Source organism: Cydia pomonella, chromosome 15 (genome assembly GCF_033807575.1).
Source record: "Cydia pomonella isolate Wapato2018A chromosome 15, ilCydPomo1, whole genome shotgun sequence".
Classification (NCBI taxonomy): domain Eukaryota; kingdom Metazoa; phylum Arthropoda; class Insecta; order Lepidoptera; family Tortricidae; genus Cydia; species Cydia pomonella.
In genome coordinates this window covers 16,381,269-16,398,154 of record NC_084717.1, presented here as the reverse complement: position 1 = coordinate 16,398,154, position 16,886 = coordinate 16,381,269, and the positions used below count along the sequence as shown (strand labels likewise).

Here is a 16,886-nt window from a genome sequence, read left to right as displayed (position 1 = left end):
CGTTCGTAAAACCGTTATTTTTAAACCGGTTTTTATGAGAACGTTTCCATAATGTTCTTATCAGATTACCCGGTTTAGAACAATAAAAACAAATTTCTTTATATGTCCACATCACCAGGCCGACCGGCCGTCTCGCCGCTCGTTGAATACACCAGTTTATTTAGGTTACAATAAAGTTCTTAAAGCGTTCGAGTTCTTATGAAAGTTCGGGGTAAAATCGAAATAAACCGGTATTTACCGCTATTTATAAAACCGGTTCCGAACCTTGCTCTTAGGTAAACATGCTTCACTCTAGACCGCATCGGCACTTATTATCAGGTGAAAAATCACAGTGAAGAATCCGGATTAATCCCAATAATATTTTCTTGGTTAGAATGTCAGGTGTCAGTTGCTTTCATAATATCCCCAGCTCCAATTCTTCTAGGTCAAAAGTGGACTCTGTGCTGCTTTAGTATTTATACGGCAAGCGACTTAAAAATAAATAAAACAATAACCGTTATTTTCTCACAGCCATCCAGCCTCCAAAAGGCTTCAAACAGATCCTACAAGAAGGCGGTCCCGAGGCCTTCGCCAAGGCCGTCCGTCAACACAAGGGCCTCCTCCTCATGGACACGTCATTCAGAGACGCTCATCAGTCCCTCTTGGCTACCAGAGTTCGGACACATGATCTTTTGGCTGCGTCTCCATATGTGGCACATAACTTTAGTAATCTATACTCTATGGAGAACTGGGGTGGTGCTACTTTTGATGTCGCTCTTAGGTGAGTAACTACTTTCTATCTCTGTTTTTTACAGTATCTACATGAAACACAAACAACACAAGGGTTTCCTCCTCATAGACACGTCATCAGAGACGCTCATCAGTCCCTATTAAGTAGCCACCAGAGTTCGGACCAAGGCTCGGAAACCGGTTAAATTTCCAAACCGTCATCATGTACTTGGCGCATAACCTTTTAATTTCGGTTTCGTTCGTAAAACCGTTATTTTTAAACCAGTTTTAGGTAATTTTGGTTTCATTCGTAAAACCGGTTTTTAAGAAGACATTTCCATAAAATTCTTGTCTGATTAACCGGTTTAAAACTTTAAAAACCGGTTTCTTCCTATGTGAGTGTCTTTGTTTATGCGGCACACCACCAGGCCGGCCGACCGTTTCGTCTCTCGTCGAATAAACCGATTTATGTAGGTTCAAATAAAGTTCTTAAAACGTTCGCGTTCTTATGAAAGTTCAGAGTAAAACCGATATAAACCGGTATTTACCGCTATTTTAAAACCGGTTCCGAGCCTTGGTTCGGACACATGATCTATTGGCTGCCTCGCCGTATGTCACGCATAACTTTAGCAACTTGTATGAGCCACTGTTGATGTCGCTCTTAGGTGAGTAGTAAGGTTTGTTTAATTTATTGTATTTACAGTACATACGGTGCTACTTTACCGCACTAGTTATTAGCACCACAAATTAGCATATTACGTTACTGTGTCGAACATTTTAAGGGCCATATGTACTGTAAAACGTACGATACATGTGCGAATAGGTAATTCGCAACTCGTGTCGATTTAAAACACTCCCTTCGGTCGTGTTTTAATATATCGCCACTCGTTTCGAATTTCCTATTTTTCGCACTTGTATCGTAATGAACTATTAGTTATGGACTGATGTCCGAAAAAAAAACAAACCATATGTATTTTTTACTCGTTAGACTTATCATTTTACATGATAATCTAATGTAGGACTATCTCACCCCTAACTTTATCTAAGCCAGTTCTGAATTTATCTAGTCCTTCCATTTAGTGGGTACTAAATCTATTTTTACTAACACAGTCGCTCGTTTAAGTAACATATTTCCCATTTGACCAGGTTCCTGCACGAATGCCCATGGGAGCGACTGGAAGATATGCGACGCCTCATCCCCAACATTCCGTTCCAAATGCTGCTGCGCGGCGCCAACGCCGTCGGCTACACCAACTACCCCGACAACGTGGTCTACAAGTTTTGCGAGATGTCGGTCAGTGCCTTACCATTTTTTTTCATTTACCAAAAAAAAACGATGGAAATCTTACGATCATGTGCTCCTATTATCCTTTCCCGGCTGTTTAAATCATATAATTTTGTCCTGCTACAAGCCAGTTGCCGAACTTGTCATGCTGCGGTCTTTTTACAACATATAAAGTGGCCCTGCGGCTTATCTTGTCCCGTTACGGCCATTTTACATCATATAAAGTGGGCCTGCGGCCTGTTACGGCCATTTTACATCATATAAAGTGGGTTTGCGGCCTATCTTGTTCTGTTACGGCCATTTTACATCAAATAAAGTGGGCCTGCGGCCTATCTTGTCCTGTTACGGCCATTTTACATCATATAATCTTGTTCTTCTACCAGCCGGTTTACATCATGTATACGGTCATTTTACATCATATAAAGTGGGCCGGTGACCTATCTTGTACCTATTACGGCCATTTTACATCTAATAAAGTGGGCCTGCGGCCTATCTTGTCCTGTTACGGCCATTTTACATCATATAATCTTGTTCTTCTACCAGCCGGTTTACATCATGTATACGGTCATTTTACATCATATAAAGTGGGCCGGTGACCTATCTTGTACCTATTACGGCCATTTTACATCAAATAAAGTGGGCCTGCGGCCTATCTTGCCCTGTTATGCTGTCGATATTTTCCTGCTCCGGCTATTTTCATCATATTGTAATCATTGCATTCATATTTTATTTTTCATTTCAGGTTAAAGCCGGCATGGATATCTTCCGCGTATTCGACTCCCTTAACTACCTCCCCAACTTAATCCTCGGCATGGACGCGGCAGGCAAAGCCGGCGGCGTCGTGGAAGCTGCCATCTCATACACGGGCGACGTGTCCGACCCTAACAAGAAGAAATACGATCTGAAGTACTATTTGAACTTGGCCGATGAGCTCGTGAAGGCCGGGACGCATGTGCTGTGTATTAAGGATATGGCGGGGTTGTTGAAACCCCAGGCGGCTAAGTAAGTATTATTTGAGCTAGTTAAGCATTATTTGGGCAAAACGGTGCTTTCGAAATGTAGGTGATCAAAATGTTTGTGCTGGATACTGTGTTAGCAAATAGGAATCATTTTGTTTCTCTCCTTCATTTTTCCTCTAGCGGAGTTTACCACCAAAAAGTTCCTAAGCACAATCTGAAGCAAACATACGTTACATCAGGACGATAAATATGTATTAGGGTTTGATGTTTTATATTTAATATAAATTTCATTTTGACTGTTGGAGAGACTTTACACCTCCAAATATTATTAGTAGTAGGACTCTGACATCGAGGACCTTTTACATCTCGAAATTTAATGTATTATTAATTATAGAGACTATACATCTCTGTTATATTGTGGTATTTTTTTAAGATTGTTAATGTTTACCTAGGTATTGGCTGTTGTATGTATAAATGTTGCTATGTATTGACTTGTAAAAGAGCTCTTGAGGCCTACTTGCGGAGTAAGTTTTCAAATTTAACTAAACAATTTTTTCTCAAACTTGCAATGAAATGTTGATATGACTTACTTCAAATTAGTTCCGGAAATACTACATATGGTGCGATGAGTGAAGATGATATTTAAAGGAATTTTATACACCTAGGCTCCTTTTGTTTTTAAACGTCAACGTAGCCCAAAAATAATCACATTTTTATTACCTTTAATATCCCACGCACTGAATAACCTATCACAGTAGGACATGAAACAATCATCATCATCATCCTATTTTTATTATTATTTCATTGACAAGTTTGAGAAAAGCACTATACAAATCTCGGTGAGAAATGGAGTTGCCGGCCGCGTATCCCTATCTGACCTCGCTACGCTCGGCCGTCTATATCTACTTAACTCTTCGTTTCCCGGCCTCTATTTATTTATTTAAAACTTTATCGCACAAAAGAAAAACTTAACGTACAAAAGGCGAACTTAATGCCATGAGGCATTCTCTACCAGTCAACCTTAGGGCAAAGCAGAAAAGATAAAAAGTAATATACTATTCCAGGCTCCTGATCTCGGCGATCCGCGACAAGCACCCCGACGTGCCCATCCACGTGCACACGCACGACACGTCGGGCGCCGGCGTGGCCGCCATGCTGGCGTGCGCTCAGGCCGGAGCCGACGTGGTGGACGCGGCCGCCGACAGCATGTCCGGCATGACCAGCCAGCCCAGCATGGGCGCGCTCGTGGCCTGCCTGCAGGGCACCGACCTGGACACCAGTCAGTACCCAACCGACTCCAACCTTACATAATGTATCTTGTCCCGCGCCAGCCACTTTACATCGCATAATGTCGGCCTTCGGCTAATCTTGTGTTACTCGGCTCCGGGCATTCCATTTCACATAATGTCTTGCTGATTTTGAGCTGCTCCGATTATTTTACTTCACATAATGTAGACCTTCGGCCGACCTTGTGCTGCTCCGAACTTTTTACATCACATAATGTAGACCTTCGGCCGACCTTGTGCTGCTCCGAACTTTTTACATCACATAATGTAGACCTTCGGCCGACCTTGTGCTGCTCCGAACTTTTTACATCACATAATGTAGACCTTCGGCCGACCTTGTGCTGCTCCGAACTTTTTACATCACATAATGTAGACCTTCGGCCGACCTTGTGCTGCTCCGAACTTTTTACATCACATAATGTAGACCTTCGGCCGACCTTGTGCTGCTCCGAACTTTTTACATCACATAATGTAGACCTTCGGCCGATCTTGTGCTGCTCCGCTCCGGGTACACACTACACAGCACTTTACGACACAATTTCAGCCTCCAAATTAAAATGCCCTAAGAAAGTCAGAGAAATATAAATTATATCATCACTATAAAGCCGCCCTGCTTATGAAGCCGATGGTCCTGGGTTCGAATCCCGGTAAGGGCATCTATTTGTGTGATAAACACAGATATTTGTTCCCGAGTCCTGGGTGTTTTCTATGTGTCTAAGTATTTATATATTATATTTGTCGTTGTCTGAGTACCCACAACACAAGCCTTCTTGAGCTTACTGGGGCTTAGTCAATTTGTGTAATAATGTCCATTTTAAGTTAAAAAACGGGTTGATTGAAAATGGGTTTTACAACCTAAATGAGTTTTTTCTGGAATTATCAGTTTGATAATAATAAGTTAGTCAGTAAGCTACGCTCGGCCGTCTATATCTTCTTTCCCGGCCTCTATAGTTATTTATAGTGGTTTTGACGACCGGTTTGGCCTAGTGGGTAGTGACCCTGCCTACGAAGCTGATGGTCCCGGGTTCAAATCCTGGTAAGGGCATTTATTCGTGTGATGAGCATGGATATTTGTTCCTGAGTCATGGGTGTTTTGTATGTATTTAAGTATTTATAAATATTTATATATTATATATATCGTTGTCTAAGTACCCTCAATACAAGCCTTATTGAGCTTACTGTGGGACTTAGTCAATTTGTGTAATAATGTCCTATAATATATAATATATATATTGCATGCTCGAAACGGGCAACTGTTGGTTCGATATCTCCTGTATATGACATCTTATGTACACAATTAACAATGAATAAATACTATACTTTAATATATATTTATTTTGTAATCGTCGACAGAAATCCCCCTCCAGAAGGTGTCGGAGTACTCGGCGTACTGGGAGCAGGCGCGCACGCTGTACGGGCCGTTCGAGTGCACGGCCACCATGAAGTCCGGCAACGCGGACGTGTACCTCAACGAGATCCCCGGCGGCCAGTACACCAACCTGCAGTTCCAGGCCTTCTCGCTGGGGCTCGGCAACCAGTTCGAGGAGGTCAAGAAGGCTTACAGGTGATATTTTTTTGCCAGCTTTTTATAAAAGTCTTTAATTGAACTATTTTGCGAAATTTCGACGACTTGACACTTGCGTGCTCCGTATATGAGTATTGGAAGTCAATGTCATATAAGTTTTTGGTAAAAACTTCATTTTTGACACAAGCTTTTATCGCTGACTGTACTTTTTTTCCCACAGGCAACTAATACTCATCGAGACATTTTTAAAAACCCCAAACACAATTAGGTTGCGTTGTTTTATGACAGAGTTCCTATGGCTACCTCCTGTCTCCATCATCAGATCAGCTTGTTGGTACCATAATATTGGATTGTCACCCGACTTACATATGTATGCAAATTTTCAGCTCAATCGGAAACCGGGAAGTGGGTCAAATTTAACTTGCAAGATTTAATTTTGTCCTTTCTTGTAAATAATGTCAATCGATCTTGATTTTCCTGAGGATCAAATGTCTATATAGGACTCATGGCATTTAAGCAACACAAAGGTCAGAAATGAGAGTTAAATTCTGACGCTCGCACTCGACGATTGAAACGCCTCTAACAAAATGATATTGTAATGTGACTTCACATTGCATTAGTCTGTCCTAAATGTGTGGAAGATCAAAAAAAGCTATTTTGACCCTGAAATATTGCGTTTATGTATATAGTTGTCATACAATTTATTGTTTAACCTCCTTATTCATAAACGTACACGTCCATCCATCCATCCAACCATCATACCGATACGTCGGAAAGGGACAAACGATGATTAGCGGCATCGTAACTTTAGTACACGTTTATGAATAAGGGTGTAAAAGTTTAAAGTCTGTGACCGTTATGGTAGGCAAGAGTGTGGAAAATCAAGAAAATAATTAACATCTCACCCAACTATATCCCGGCTTTTTTCGCGATTTTTTCCCATATTTTTTTTTTCAGCGCCACTTCTTACCAAATGGAATAAGGCTTAGCGGGGAACCACACCAGTATTCATTAACTATGCTTTAAACACGCATAAATGAAATAACTACCTACTTTCTTTCACAGAGAAGCGAACCTCCTCCTCGGTGACATCATCAAGGTCACCCCCTCATCCAAGGTCGTTGGTGATCTAGCCCAGTTCATGGTGCAGAACAAACTCACCGCCAAAGACATCGAAGCTAAAGCTGAGGAGCTGTCCTTCCCTAAGTCTGTTGTGGAGTTCCTGCAAGGAGCTATTGGACAGCCGCATGGAGGATACCCTGAACCTTTAAGGTATGCCTTCATCATCACCTAACTGCCATCAGATATTTCAACCCAGAGAAACCAGGCCTTATTGGGATTAGACCGGTGTCCTCGCATTTTACCGAAAAGCGATTGGTAAATATCTAAAACATTTTAGTACATAAGTTATGAAAAACTCATATGTACGAGCCGGGGTTCGAATCTACGACCTCCAGATTGAAAGTCGCACGCGTTTACCGCTAGGCCACCAGCGTTTACTGGTTTAACCATACTTTGTAAACTAGTTTAGATATTGTTGTTGTAAATACCTGAAAATAAATAAATATCCCAGATACTACTAGTGGCTCTGAGAGCTTCTCTCGCTCCGCCAAATCGAAAAGTTTCCACCAATTCGTTTCGCTCGTGCTTCGTACTCGTTCTGTCAAAAATGACCATACCATAGATGTGCTATACCGCCAAAGATTAAGATGCGTATACATTGATTAAGATGCGTAAAATCTAAGACCATTTCGTGCTTCGAATTTGATAGGTAAACGAGATGGCGCTGTACAGCTCCATACATTTTGCGGTAACACTGATTGACAAAAGTGACGTTTGACAATTCAGTGACCGATAAACTTAAGGCGCAGTAGTTTGCTAAGGGACTTAATTAATCTAGTATAGGGACCGTGCGCGTTGGAGGGTTTCCCATCTTGTGGCTTGAATCGGAACCATAAACATGCACATGTACACGTCACGTCTTTTCTTGTGCATAGTAGGTTCTGCCATCTTGTGGGCTACATCGGAACAAAAAACATCACATTTACGCCTCGCGCCAAAAATCTGACGGCTCCTGTGCTGCCTCCTACAGTTCATGCACACTCCCTATAATGAAAACTTGTCTTAACACTTGTAATGTTGTAAACCGCATGTTAGTGTTAATTATAAAGTGGTATTAGGTATATGTTCTTCATTCATTCATTTATTCCTTTTTTTTTTTTTTTATTCCTTTATACAACATAGTTTTACATGTCAATGCAATTTTTCATATTTAAAATTATTCTTTTATATTTAAAACTTGGTGAGATACGTATATGGAGGCAACTGTATTTAACAGACATTTATGCTATTTATGTTTTTTTTTCATCCCATGTATGTTTTCTGTGTTATCTCCTCAATAAATAAATAAACAAAAAAATTTTTTTTTAATTTGAAGTGCCTAATTTTATACCCGTCCATATTGCTTCTGTACAAATGTACTAAAATCAAAAACTGCCGTTTTGGTACCTGATATAATGACTTGGTTTACGTCATGTCTAAAAAATAAATACTTTTTCTCCACAGATCTAAAGTACTTAAAGACATGAAGAGAATCGACGGCCGGCCCGGCGCTGAAATGCCGCCACTAGACTTCGACAAGCTCAAGGCTGAGATCCAAGAAATCTACCCGCAGGTAATATTCATTGGCTTAAAAACATAATTAGAATGTAGGACGAAATAATAATAGATTAAATCACAAGGGAGCAAAATTACATATTTACAGCGAGGCCGCACATTGAAACCTAAACGAAGCGAAGCCGACAATTGATCCCGTGTGTAGCGAGGGATCCTTAAATAGAATGCGTAGTGAGGGATTCAAGTGTGAACGCCCAAGGTGGAAATAATTTTGTTACCATGTGACATATACTGCTTTTCACACCACCTATGAGGAAATTATTATGTTCCAAATTCTATTTATAATATCATCATAATTACTTTAATAAAAAAGGGAAATAAAATCGTGTCCTAGAACAGAAAATTATCTCTTTGATCTAAAATGTATACCTCCTGGCAGGGAAGAAAAAGACCTTTTTCGAATGGATGATGCGAAATAAATATTCTTACATGGCGTATTTTACTATCTATCTATTTGCTCAAATAAGTTCTTCACATTAATGATGTTTTCAGAACTTTGTGACCGGTGAAGTAGACAATGTGGTAGGGAGCAGACGTCATTTTAAAGAGTCAAGTGTTAAAAATGTCACTAACCGATTTTTTTATTGACATGTTTTTTGAACCCCACACTTTGGATCTGTTGTTTGAAACCTTTTGTAATCGTAATTTATTTCTCATATTTTTCCCTCAATTTTATACGTTGTTTGGAAAATCATTTATTATTGAGAGTATCTTGAAAACCGTGTGACCTGTTAGTCTACCCCCTGTTACCAATCTGAAAGATTAGGTCTGACTTTTGTTATAAAAACACCAAGACTTTTCCAGTAACGTTTGTGATAAAATTTATTGTATTTAACCCATTTAGACCCAACTAGTACCCAAACTATCCTTAACACATTCACTGCCGGGAACCCACCTGGTGGGCGCTCGTGAACTTTGTTCAGATGCCGGACAACCCGCTGGGCGGGTTGTTTTGTACGCAGCTATAGACCACCGGTTTCTAGGGTAGTGCGCCGTTTTTTGTCTGGCAGTGAATGTGTTAACCCTTTGACCGCCAGTCGCCAACTGACACGTGCCGCTACAACCCAATATCAACCTTCTTACATTCCGATAAGGTTCACAATCACGATGACGCACCGCACAGGATAGGCATGGCGTTCAAAGGGTTGTGTCATGAACAAAATTCCACATGATTTAAATAATATTTAATTCCCACAGATTACCGACTACGACGTGATGTCGGCGGCCATGTACCCGCAAGTCGCCAACGACTTCTTCCGCATCCGCGATAAATACGGCCCCGTCAAACATCTGGACACTAAGACCTTCCTCGTTGGACCTACGGTGAGTGCAATTCTTGTATAATCGATTATGCATTTCTAAGTGCTTTTGTTACAGAAAAAAGAAAGTTGTAAAAATACCCAAATTCTTTCTTATAATACGTTTATCACAGTAGGTTATTCCGTGGGAAAGGGATAACATTATAACCTCGGCCGTCACCACACAATAAATAATAATACTACCGTACAGAAATTACACTTCCTACAAAAGCGAAGTTTGACAGCGATTCAAGGACAAATGATGCTGTCTTTTTCTAATATATGGCACTATCCCTATCGGCTATTTACGGTTGTCGAAATTGAAGTCATTATCTTATCTGTGGTTGTGCACGCAAAGGGATGTCAAATTGTGTCAACCCTAATAATTGCAATGCTGAGCCGAGCGGAACCGAGAATACCCGAAAGGATCAGGGCTATAACCGCGAAAATCGAAGTTCGCAAATTGCGGGCATCTTTCTCTGTAACTCTTATTATGCCTTCATTGGAGTAAAAGATAAAGATCCCCGCAATTTGCAAATTTCGGTTTTCGCGGCAGGGCCCCAGTTTCGCTCCCTTCGCTGAAGCGTTTAAACTTGGTGGAGATGCTGGGATAACATACGGCATTATATACGGTCATTTGGGAAGGGCTTAGTTTACGAACACACAATGTGTTTCAGTCTATCGCATACCACGTAATTGCTTGCTGTTTCGACGTTTAGATTTTTAGATATATCGTTTATATGAATGCAGCAGAAACACACAATTTCAAACGGAATAAGACTAAAGTACACAATTTAATTAGCAGAAAAAATAATAACACTTAACACTAAAAAATGATTTACTTGCTGTACGCTGTGTGCATTGCAGAAAAAACAAAAGGGTTCCGCCTCAGCTATATTCAAAGTGCTTTCGAGCAAAGCGCTGATTTTCTGCCGGAACCCAGATCACGTTACATTTGGGTAAATCTAAATATGATGGTGAAAAACAGGAGTGTAGGTGTTCATAATTATGTTGCAAAATTAAATACAGAAATAAAATAAAAACATTGGCCATAAAATTAAAGTGAGTAAGTGCGTAGGGTTGGTTCAAAATCTCCTAGATACCGATTAGATCCTGAAATCCGCAACCAAAAAACCGTATGGTATCCCGGTATTTTGTTTTTCAAGCAGTATATTTTTAAACTGGTGTTTAAAAATTTGCCTATTTTTGAGCCGTCTTACAGGTCTTTTAATGGAAATGCATCATAGTAATCTTAACTGTAATAAATAACGAGGGATGGTCGTAGATAAGAAGTAGAAGAGGGAGCTGGAAGGGGTAGACCTCGGCGGACTTTCTCTGATCAAATCGGGGAAATCCTGAAGAATCCAGGTCAAGAGCACCCTAAACTAAAGCGCGTATGAGGAATGTTATGAAAGTGAAGGAAGCGAAAGAGGTATGTCAGGATCGTAGCATGAGGAAATCCGTGGTCTCTGCCTACCCCTCCGGGAAATAGGCGGGATTATATGTATGTATGTATGATGGTCGTTACAATATCACTTTATCTTCACTGGATATGCAGAGCAAATTTTTTTTTCCCTCCTGATGACACGAAATTTGGCACCTCTTGGAACTTACATACATTCGCACGCTTAACCCACAAAGACTAAATACCACACCCACGCAGACACAAACACAAACACACACTCACATACATGAGCCACACACACATACTAGGGTCCAATCTGAAACATAATTTCTAAATGTAATTAATTAGCTATTTTTCTTATTAATCTTTATTAAGTATTTAAGCTTAATATTGTAGGCAGTTCATAAGGTCTTTTGGTGGCAATAAATATTTCTCTCATTCTCATTCTCACTTGTGTACCATGATATTGCTCAGGTCGGCGACAGCATCGAAGTGAAGATCGAGCGCGGCAAGACGCTGGACATCCGCACGCTGGCCGTGTCGGACGAGATGACGGCGGCGGGCGAGCGCGAGGTGTTCTTCGAGCTCAACGGCCAGCTGCGCAGCGTCTTCATCAAGGACGAGACGGCCAGCAAGGTCACTTAACCCTTTCATTCTAATCGCGATACATTTCATTTCTTTATTTGCATTCACAGTATAGTACATGAAACCCCTAGGTTTTTTTTTATACTACGTCGGTGGCAAACAAGCATACGGCCCGCCTGATGGTAAGCAGTCTCCGTTGCCTATGTACGCCATGTACGCAGAGCGAAATATGATACATATTATTGGTCAGCATATAAAAACATGTTCGCTTGTACATTCAACAACAGGCTCGGAAACCGGTTAAATATCCAAACCGTTATCATGTACTTGGCATAAAACCCGTTCTCGAAAACAGTTATTTTTAAACCGGTTCTTATGATCACAAATTCTTGTCAAACTAGCCGGTTTCGTATAATAAAAACCGGTTTCTTCCTATGGCTGTGTCTATGTTTACGTGGCACAACAGGCCGACCGGCCGTTGCGTCGCTCGTTGAATAAACCGGTTTTTTTAGGTTACAATAAAGTTCTTAATACGTTCGCGTTCTTATAAAAGTTCGGAGGAAAACCGAAATGAAACTGTATTTATCGGTATTTTAAAAACCGGTTCCGAGCCTTGTTGTAGTTTCGTCTCTACTAAGCATGTTTAGGGTTTCGTAATCGTACCTAGAAACCCTTATAGTTTGTCTGTCTGTCCATCCGAGGCTTTGCTCCGTGATCGTTAGTGCTAGAAAGCTGCAATTTGGCATGGACAGTTAACAGTGTGGGCGATGGTATTAGAAGAAAAAGGCGTCTCAATTTTTCATAATAAATTGTATATGGAATAATATATGGAAGCAACGGTGACGTAATATCATAACTAAATTAAAAGATATAAATTGAGACACCTTTTCTGTATTTACGGCCCGGCCACGACACGACCATAGGTTGGAGCGAGACAAAGCGATCCGACCTTTCGTTCCAACCTATGGCATCCGCTCGCCGCTGCCGCCGCCGCCGCGCGACCGGGCCGTTATTTGTCAACATTTAGATTTAATTTCCGATTTTAATTTGTTAATTAATAAATATTTTATTTTCACATTAAAGGAAATGAAGATCCATCCTAAAGCCATCAAGGGTGACAAGAATCAAGTTGGAGCCCCGATGCCAGGCACCGTTTTATGTAAGTACTTACCTAAAAAAATGTTTAAAAGAACTTGCTTCGTTCAATATAAGTGTCTAATTTTTCTTTCAATAACAATACTCGTTTTAAGCCAGTCAAACATGACATAATATCATATAATAGACCTTAATTTGATAGCATACTGAGATTTAATGCCCACGGGCATATCGGGCATAATGATTTTTTCAAGTAGGTATAAATTAGTTTTACTTTTAAAATACTGACGTTTATATATTTTTTTGTTTATGTAATTTGATTAATTTAATAGCCGTTTAATATATTTTTACACAAATTTCAATCGTGGTGAATGCCGGATGCCTTACCTGTCAAAAATGACAATATGGCGGACGAATGTTTGAAATTTCACCGTGCACCGTATTTAAGAATTATTTTGCTTAAAATTTAGTTTCTTCCTCGCAAGTGTGATGAAAACCATTGTGTTCGTAAATCCTTGTTTACCGCCCTTGATACAAAATGTACTGTTTCCACAGCGGTGAAAGTAAAGGAAGGCGACAAAGTAGAAAAGGGCCAAGCCATCGCCGTCCTGTCCGCCATGAAGATGGAGATGATCGTCCAGGCGCCCCAGGCCGGCACCATACAGTCCGTACTCATCACGAACGGACAGAAGCTCGAGGGCGACGATCTCATCGCGACCATCGAGTGAACTACATAAGGTGCAATTTTGAATGACTCGTTTCGTTTCTTTGATATTTTATTGCATAAATGGGAGGCCTAGACAAATCGTTTTTAAACGCCATCGAAACTAAAATGTATAGAAAAATTACCTGAGTTTTCATCGCATCTGTCATCACGATTTTTAATTTTCGATTTGCGTTTGTCGATAAACGATATCTTGACTACGTTACGGCCCTTGATGAAAATTGCGGTAAATTTAAACTTTTTCAGTGTTTTTTTATATCTAAAAAGTGAAGTGCGATTTTATAAATCGAATTTTATGTATATTTGTGTATATAAATAGTATGTTTTTTAGTTTTAAAACGAATACGGGACTTAATCGCGTAAACTTACGTTTATTATATGGCCTGACGTTTCGAACGTGACGTTACGCTCGTGGTCAGAGGCAGACTGGCGAGGAATTGTATTAACATCTTGCTGCGCGCTTGTACGCTAGGGTTGTCACTTTGCCTACACACAACACTCACGACATCCGATGGTACAAGTGAATAATCAAGATCAAGTGCGGGTAGTTCGCAAAACCCGCGCAGCAAGATGTTGATACAATTCCTCGCCAGTCTGCCTCTGACCACGAGCGTAACGTCACGTTCGAAACGTCAGGCCATATAATAAACGTAAGTTTACGCGATTAAGTTCTGTATTCGTTTTAAAACTATGAACGAAAATTGTGTTGGTTTAAACCAATATATAGTATGTTTTTTGTTGAGTTTTTTCTTTGTATCGAAATTTTCTTGTTATATTTACGATGTTGTTTGTTAAATGTGTTTTTATAACTGATATTAATATCTTAGAAACGCAGCGACTCTAAGAGTGATAGTTATACGTACGTATATACGTTGTTTGAATGTTACTTAATTTTTAATGATCCCGACTTTATTTATTTTATATATTTTATTTGGCACAAGCATAAATGTTTGCAGCATTTTATACGAAGTTGTATGAAGTTTTAAATCTTTTTTTATATTATGTATTTTGCGATTTTTTTTTAACTATTTCCTTCTTTATTCGAATCATTGTTATTAAAGATTTATTTACTTAGTAAAATGTTCGCGAAATGAAAAATAAGCATTTTCAGCATTTCCAATTAAATCGCAAAATACTTGAGCTGATGTGTTGTCGTAATGTTTTCCAAAATTGCGAAATTTCTACATGGAAAATTCCTGTTTTTATGAAAATTGAATATTTCCTGTGAAATTTCCTGAAGTTTCAGAGAACTTTCCCAACTTTTTGGAAACTTTCCGCAACTGGCATATTTGTAGGTACAGTCGACGTTAAATATATTCTTACACTTTTGCAACTTACTCCTTTGTAATAAGGCAAAAAATGTATACATATCTTTGACGTCGACTGTACTTGTAGCTATATAGAAACCTAATAATCCTTACCCTACCGCGGCATGGCCCAGAAGGGTAATGTTGATCGAACTGTGATATCATCCACTAAGTGGTGAAGTGACTTAATAGCATCACAGTACAAAATTAAAAAAAAAAGCACTAGGCACCGGAACTGATATTGTTCGAAATAAACCGGTTTCCACAAGTTACGTCTATTTTTTTCTTTTGACGGATAAACTCAGCAAAAACTAGTCTGCCAAATAGCTCTACCGCAAAAACAAATGATTTTGGAAATAAAATTGAAGGAGCGCAGGTGCTCCCATTTTAAAGGCCGGCAACGCACTTACAACCGTTCTAGTGTTGCGGGTGTCCATGGGTGACGGTAATCGCTTGCTAGGCGATTCCACTGGCCGTCCGTCTCGCATTAATACAGTTAGAAAAAGACGGGTAGTCTATCTCGTCGGCATGCTACTGTCGCGCTCTTCCTGTGCTAGGCGTTTCTTTCTCTAACGTATTTTTTAGTCGAAGATTGCTCGACATGTGTGAATATGCGTCGGTCTGCCAATACGTTCTTAGTTTAAGCTTGTAAAGGAGCAATCCGGTTAACCCAGGTTAGTGGGATGGTGCAAGTGTGCAAGATGAATATTCATTAATATCATTAACGAAAAGGTACTTAAAAGTTGTATTTCTGTGTGCTTAAGTATTATTTTGTACATATGGCTCTACGTAAAACCAATATATTTTTATATTGATATGATTGCAATTAGAGCCACAGATTATTTGTCAATTTTTACTTGATTGTTGTGATAAAAACACTGATGGGGTTCGACTAAAAACTACCGAGGGTAACGCGCGCGCTGCCTCGGCCGAGGCACCTCGCACGTCTACATAAGCCGGTTGCCGCGCGAGAGAATTTCCTCGCTGGGTGGATCCGCCTATTGGCCCGTTTTAATGTCCGTGTCTCACGGATTAAAAAAAATCGTCTATATCGGTTTTCGGTCCTTGAGCAATCGCCTGTTCATATTCAATTTTATAACCTACATGGTGTAGTTCAGCGATACTCAACCTGCGGCTCGCCAGGCTTTTCTAGTTGGCCCGCCTGATCTTAGTATAGATGCTTGTTCCGATCACCTAAGCAAATACATCTTGCGGCCCGGGGCTACAAGGCAAAACCGTCTCTGTAGGCTACAAAACACGGGTCAAAACCGTCTTTTGAGCTACAAAAATCGGGATAAAACCGTCTTTGTGGGCTACAAAAACCGGTTCAAAACCGTTTATGTGGGCTACAAAAATTGGGAAAAAACAGTCCTTGTGGGCTACAAAACCGGTCAAAACCGTGTTTGTGGGCTATAATAACTGGTACAAAATCGTCTTTGTGCGCTATAAAAACCCGTCAAACCCATCTTTGTGGGCTAAATAACGGGGAAAAAAACCTTCTTTGTGGGGTACAAAAACTGGGAGTAAGCCGTCTTTGTGGGCTACAAAAACCGGGGCAAACCCGTCTTTGTGGCTCTCATAAAAAAAGGTTGAGTATGGCTGGTATAGTTCATATTCAAATGGCTCCTAGTAGAGTTAGTCATTCCATACAACAGGGTTAAATGAAAAAGTATGGGCATATCACAAACTAAAAAGACTATCTTAAGTTGTAAATTAAATTAAAACTGTTAGATGTAAGATGATCTGTCTGTACTTGAAGCTAAGTTAAGTGTTTTTGTATGTTGGTGCTAATTTTGTTATTATTCTGTAATATTATTGTTACTTTCATTTTTACTTTTACTTTTATGCAATATATTGATTTTATCATATCTTTTTTTTTATTTCACCAGTTTTTATTATTATTTTGTATGGAAGCCTTAGTCAAAAACGGCAGAATCTGTTAAATTTATCCGTAAACGAATGGATGGATGGTAACGTAAGATAACAATAAGATATCAATGTGTATTTTATGAAATCTTAAATAAAAAACCATA

The 16,886-nt window shown here is 39.8% G+C and overlaps 1 protein-coding gene across 2 annotated transcripts in view; it reads left to right on the top strand.

The window, feature by feature from the left end:
• Nucleotides 1-16,721, top strand: part of LOC133525998 (pyruvate carboxylase, mitochondrial) — a 57,119-nt gene extending 40,398 nt beyond the window's left edge. For both annotated transcript variants that reach the window (XM_061862454.1, XM_061862453.1), the window contains exons 16-26: nucleotides 511-760; nucleotides 1,855-2,002; nucleotides 2,736-2,995; nucleotides 4,017-4,231; nucleotides 5,592-5,802; nucleotides 6,829-7,035; nucleotides 8,329-8,437; nucleotides 9,637-9,762; nucleotides 11,617-11,778; nucleotides 12,811-12,886; nucleotides 13,378-16,721. In XM_061862454.1, the coding sequence (XP_061718438.1) occupies nucleotides 511-760; nucleotides 1,855-2,002; nucleotides 2,736-2,995; nucleotides 4,017-4,231; nucleotides 5,592-5,802; nucleotides 6,829-7,035; nucleotides 8,329-8,437; nucleotides 9,637-9,762; nucleotides 11,617-11,778; nucleotides 12,811-12,886; nucleotides 13,378-13,550 (1,937 nt within the window). In that variant the 3' untranslated portion in view covers nucleotides 13,551-16,721. The remainder of the gene's footprint in view (nucleotides 1-510; nucleotides 761-1,854; nucleotides 2,003-2,735; nucleotides 2,996-4,016; nucleotides 4,232-5,591; nucleotides 5,803-6,828; nucleotides 7,036-8,328; nucleotides 8,438-9,636; nucleotides 9,763-11,616; nucleotides 11,779-12,810; nucleotides 12,887-13,377) is intronic.
• Nucleotides 16,722-16,886: the final 165 nt, after the last annotated feature.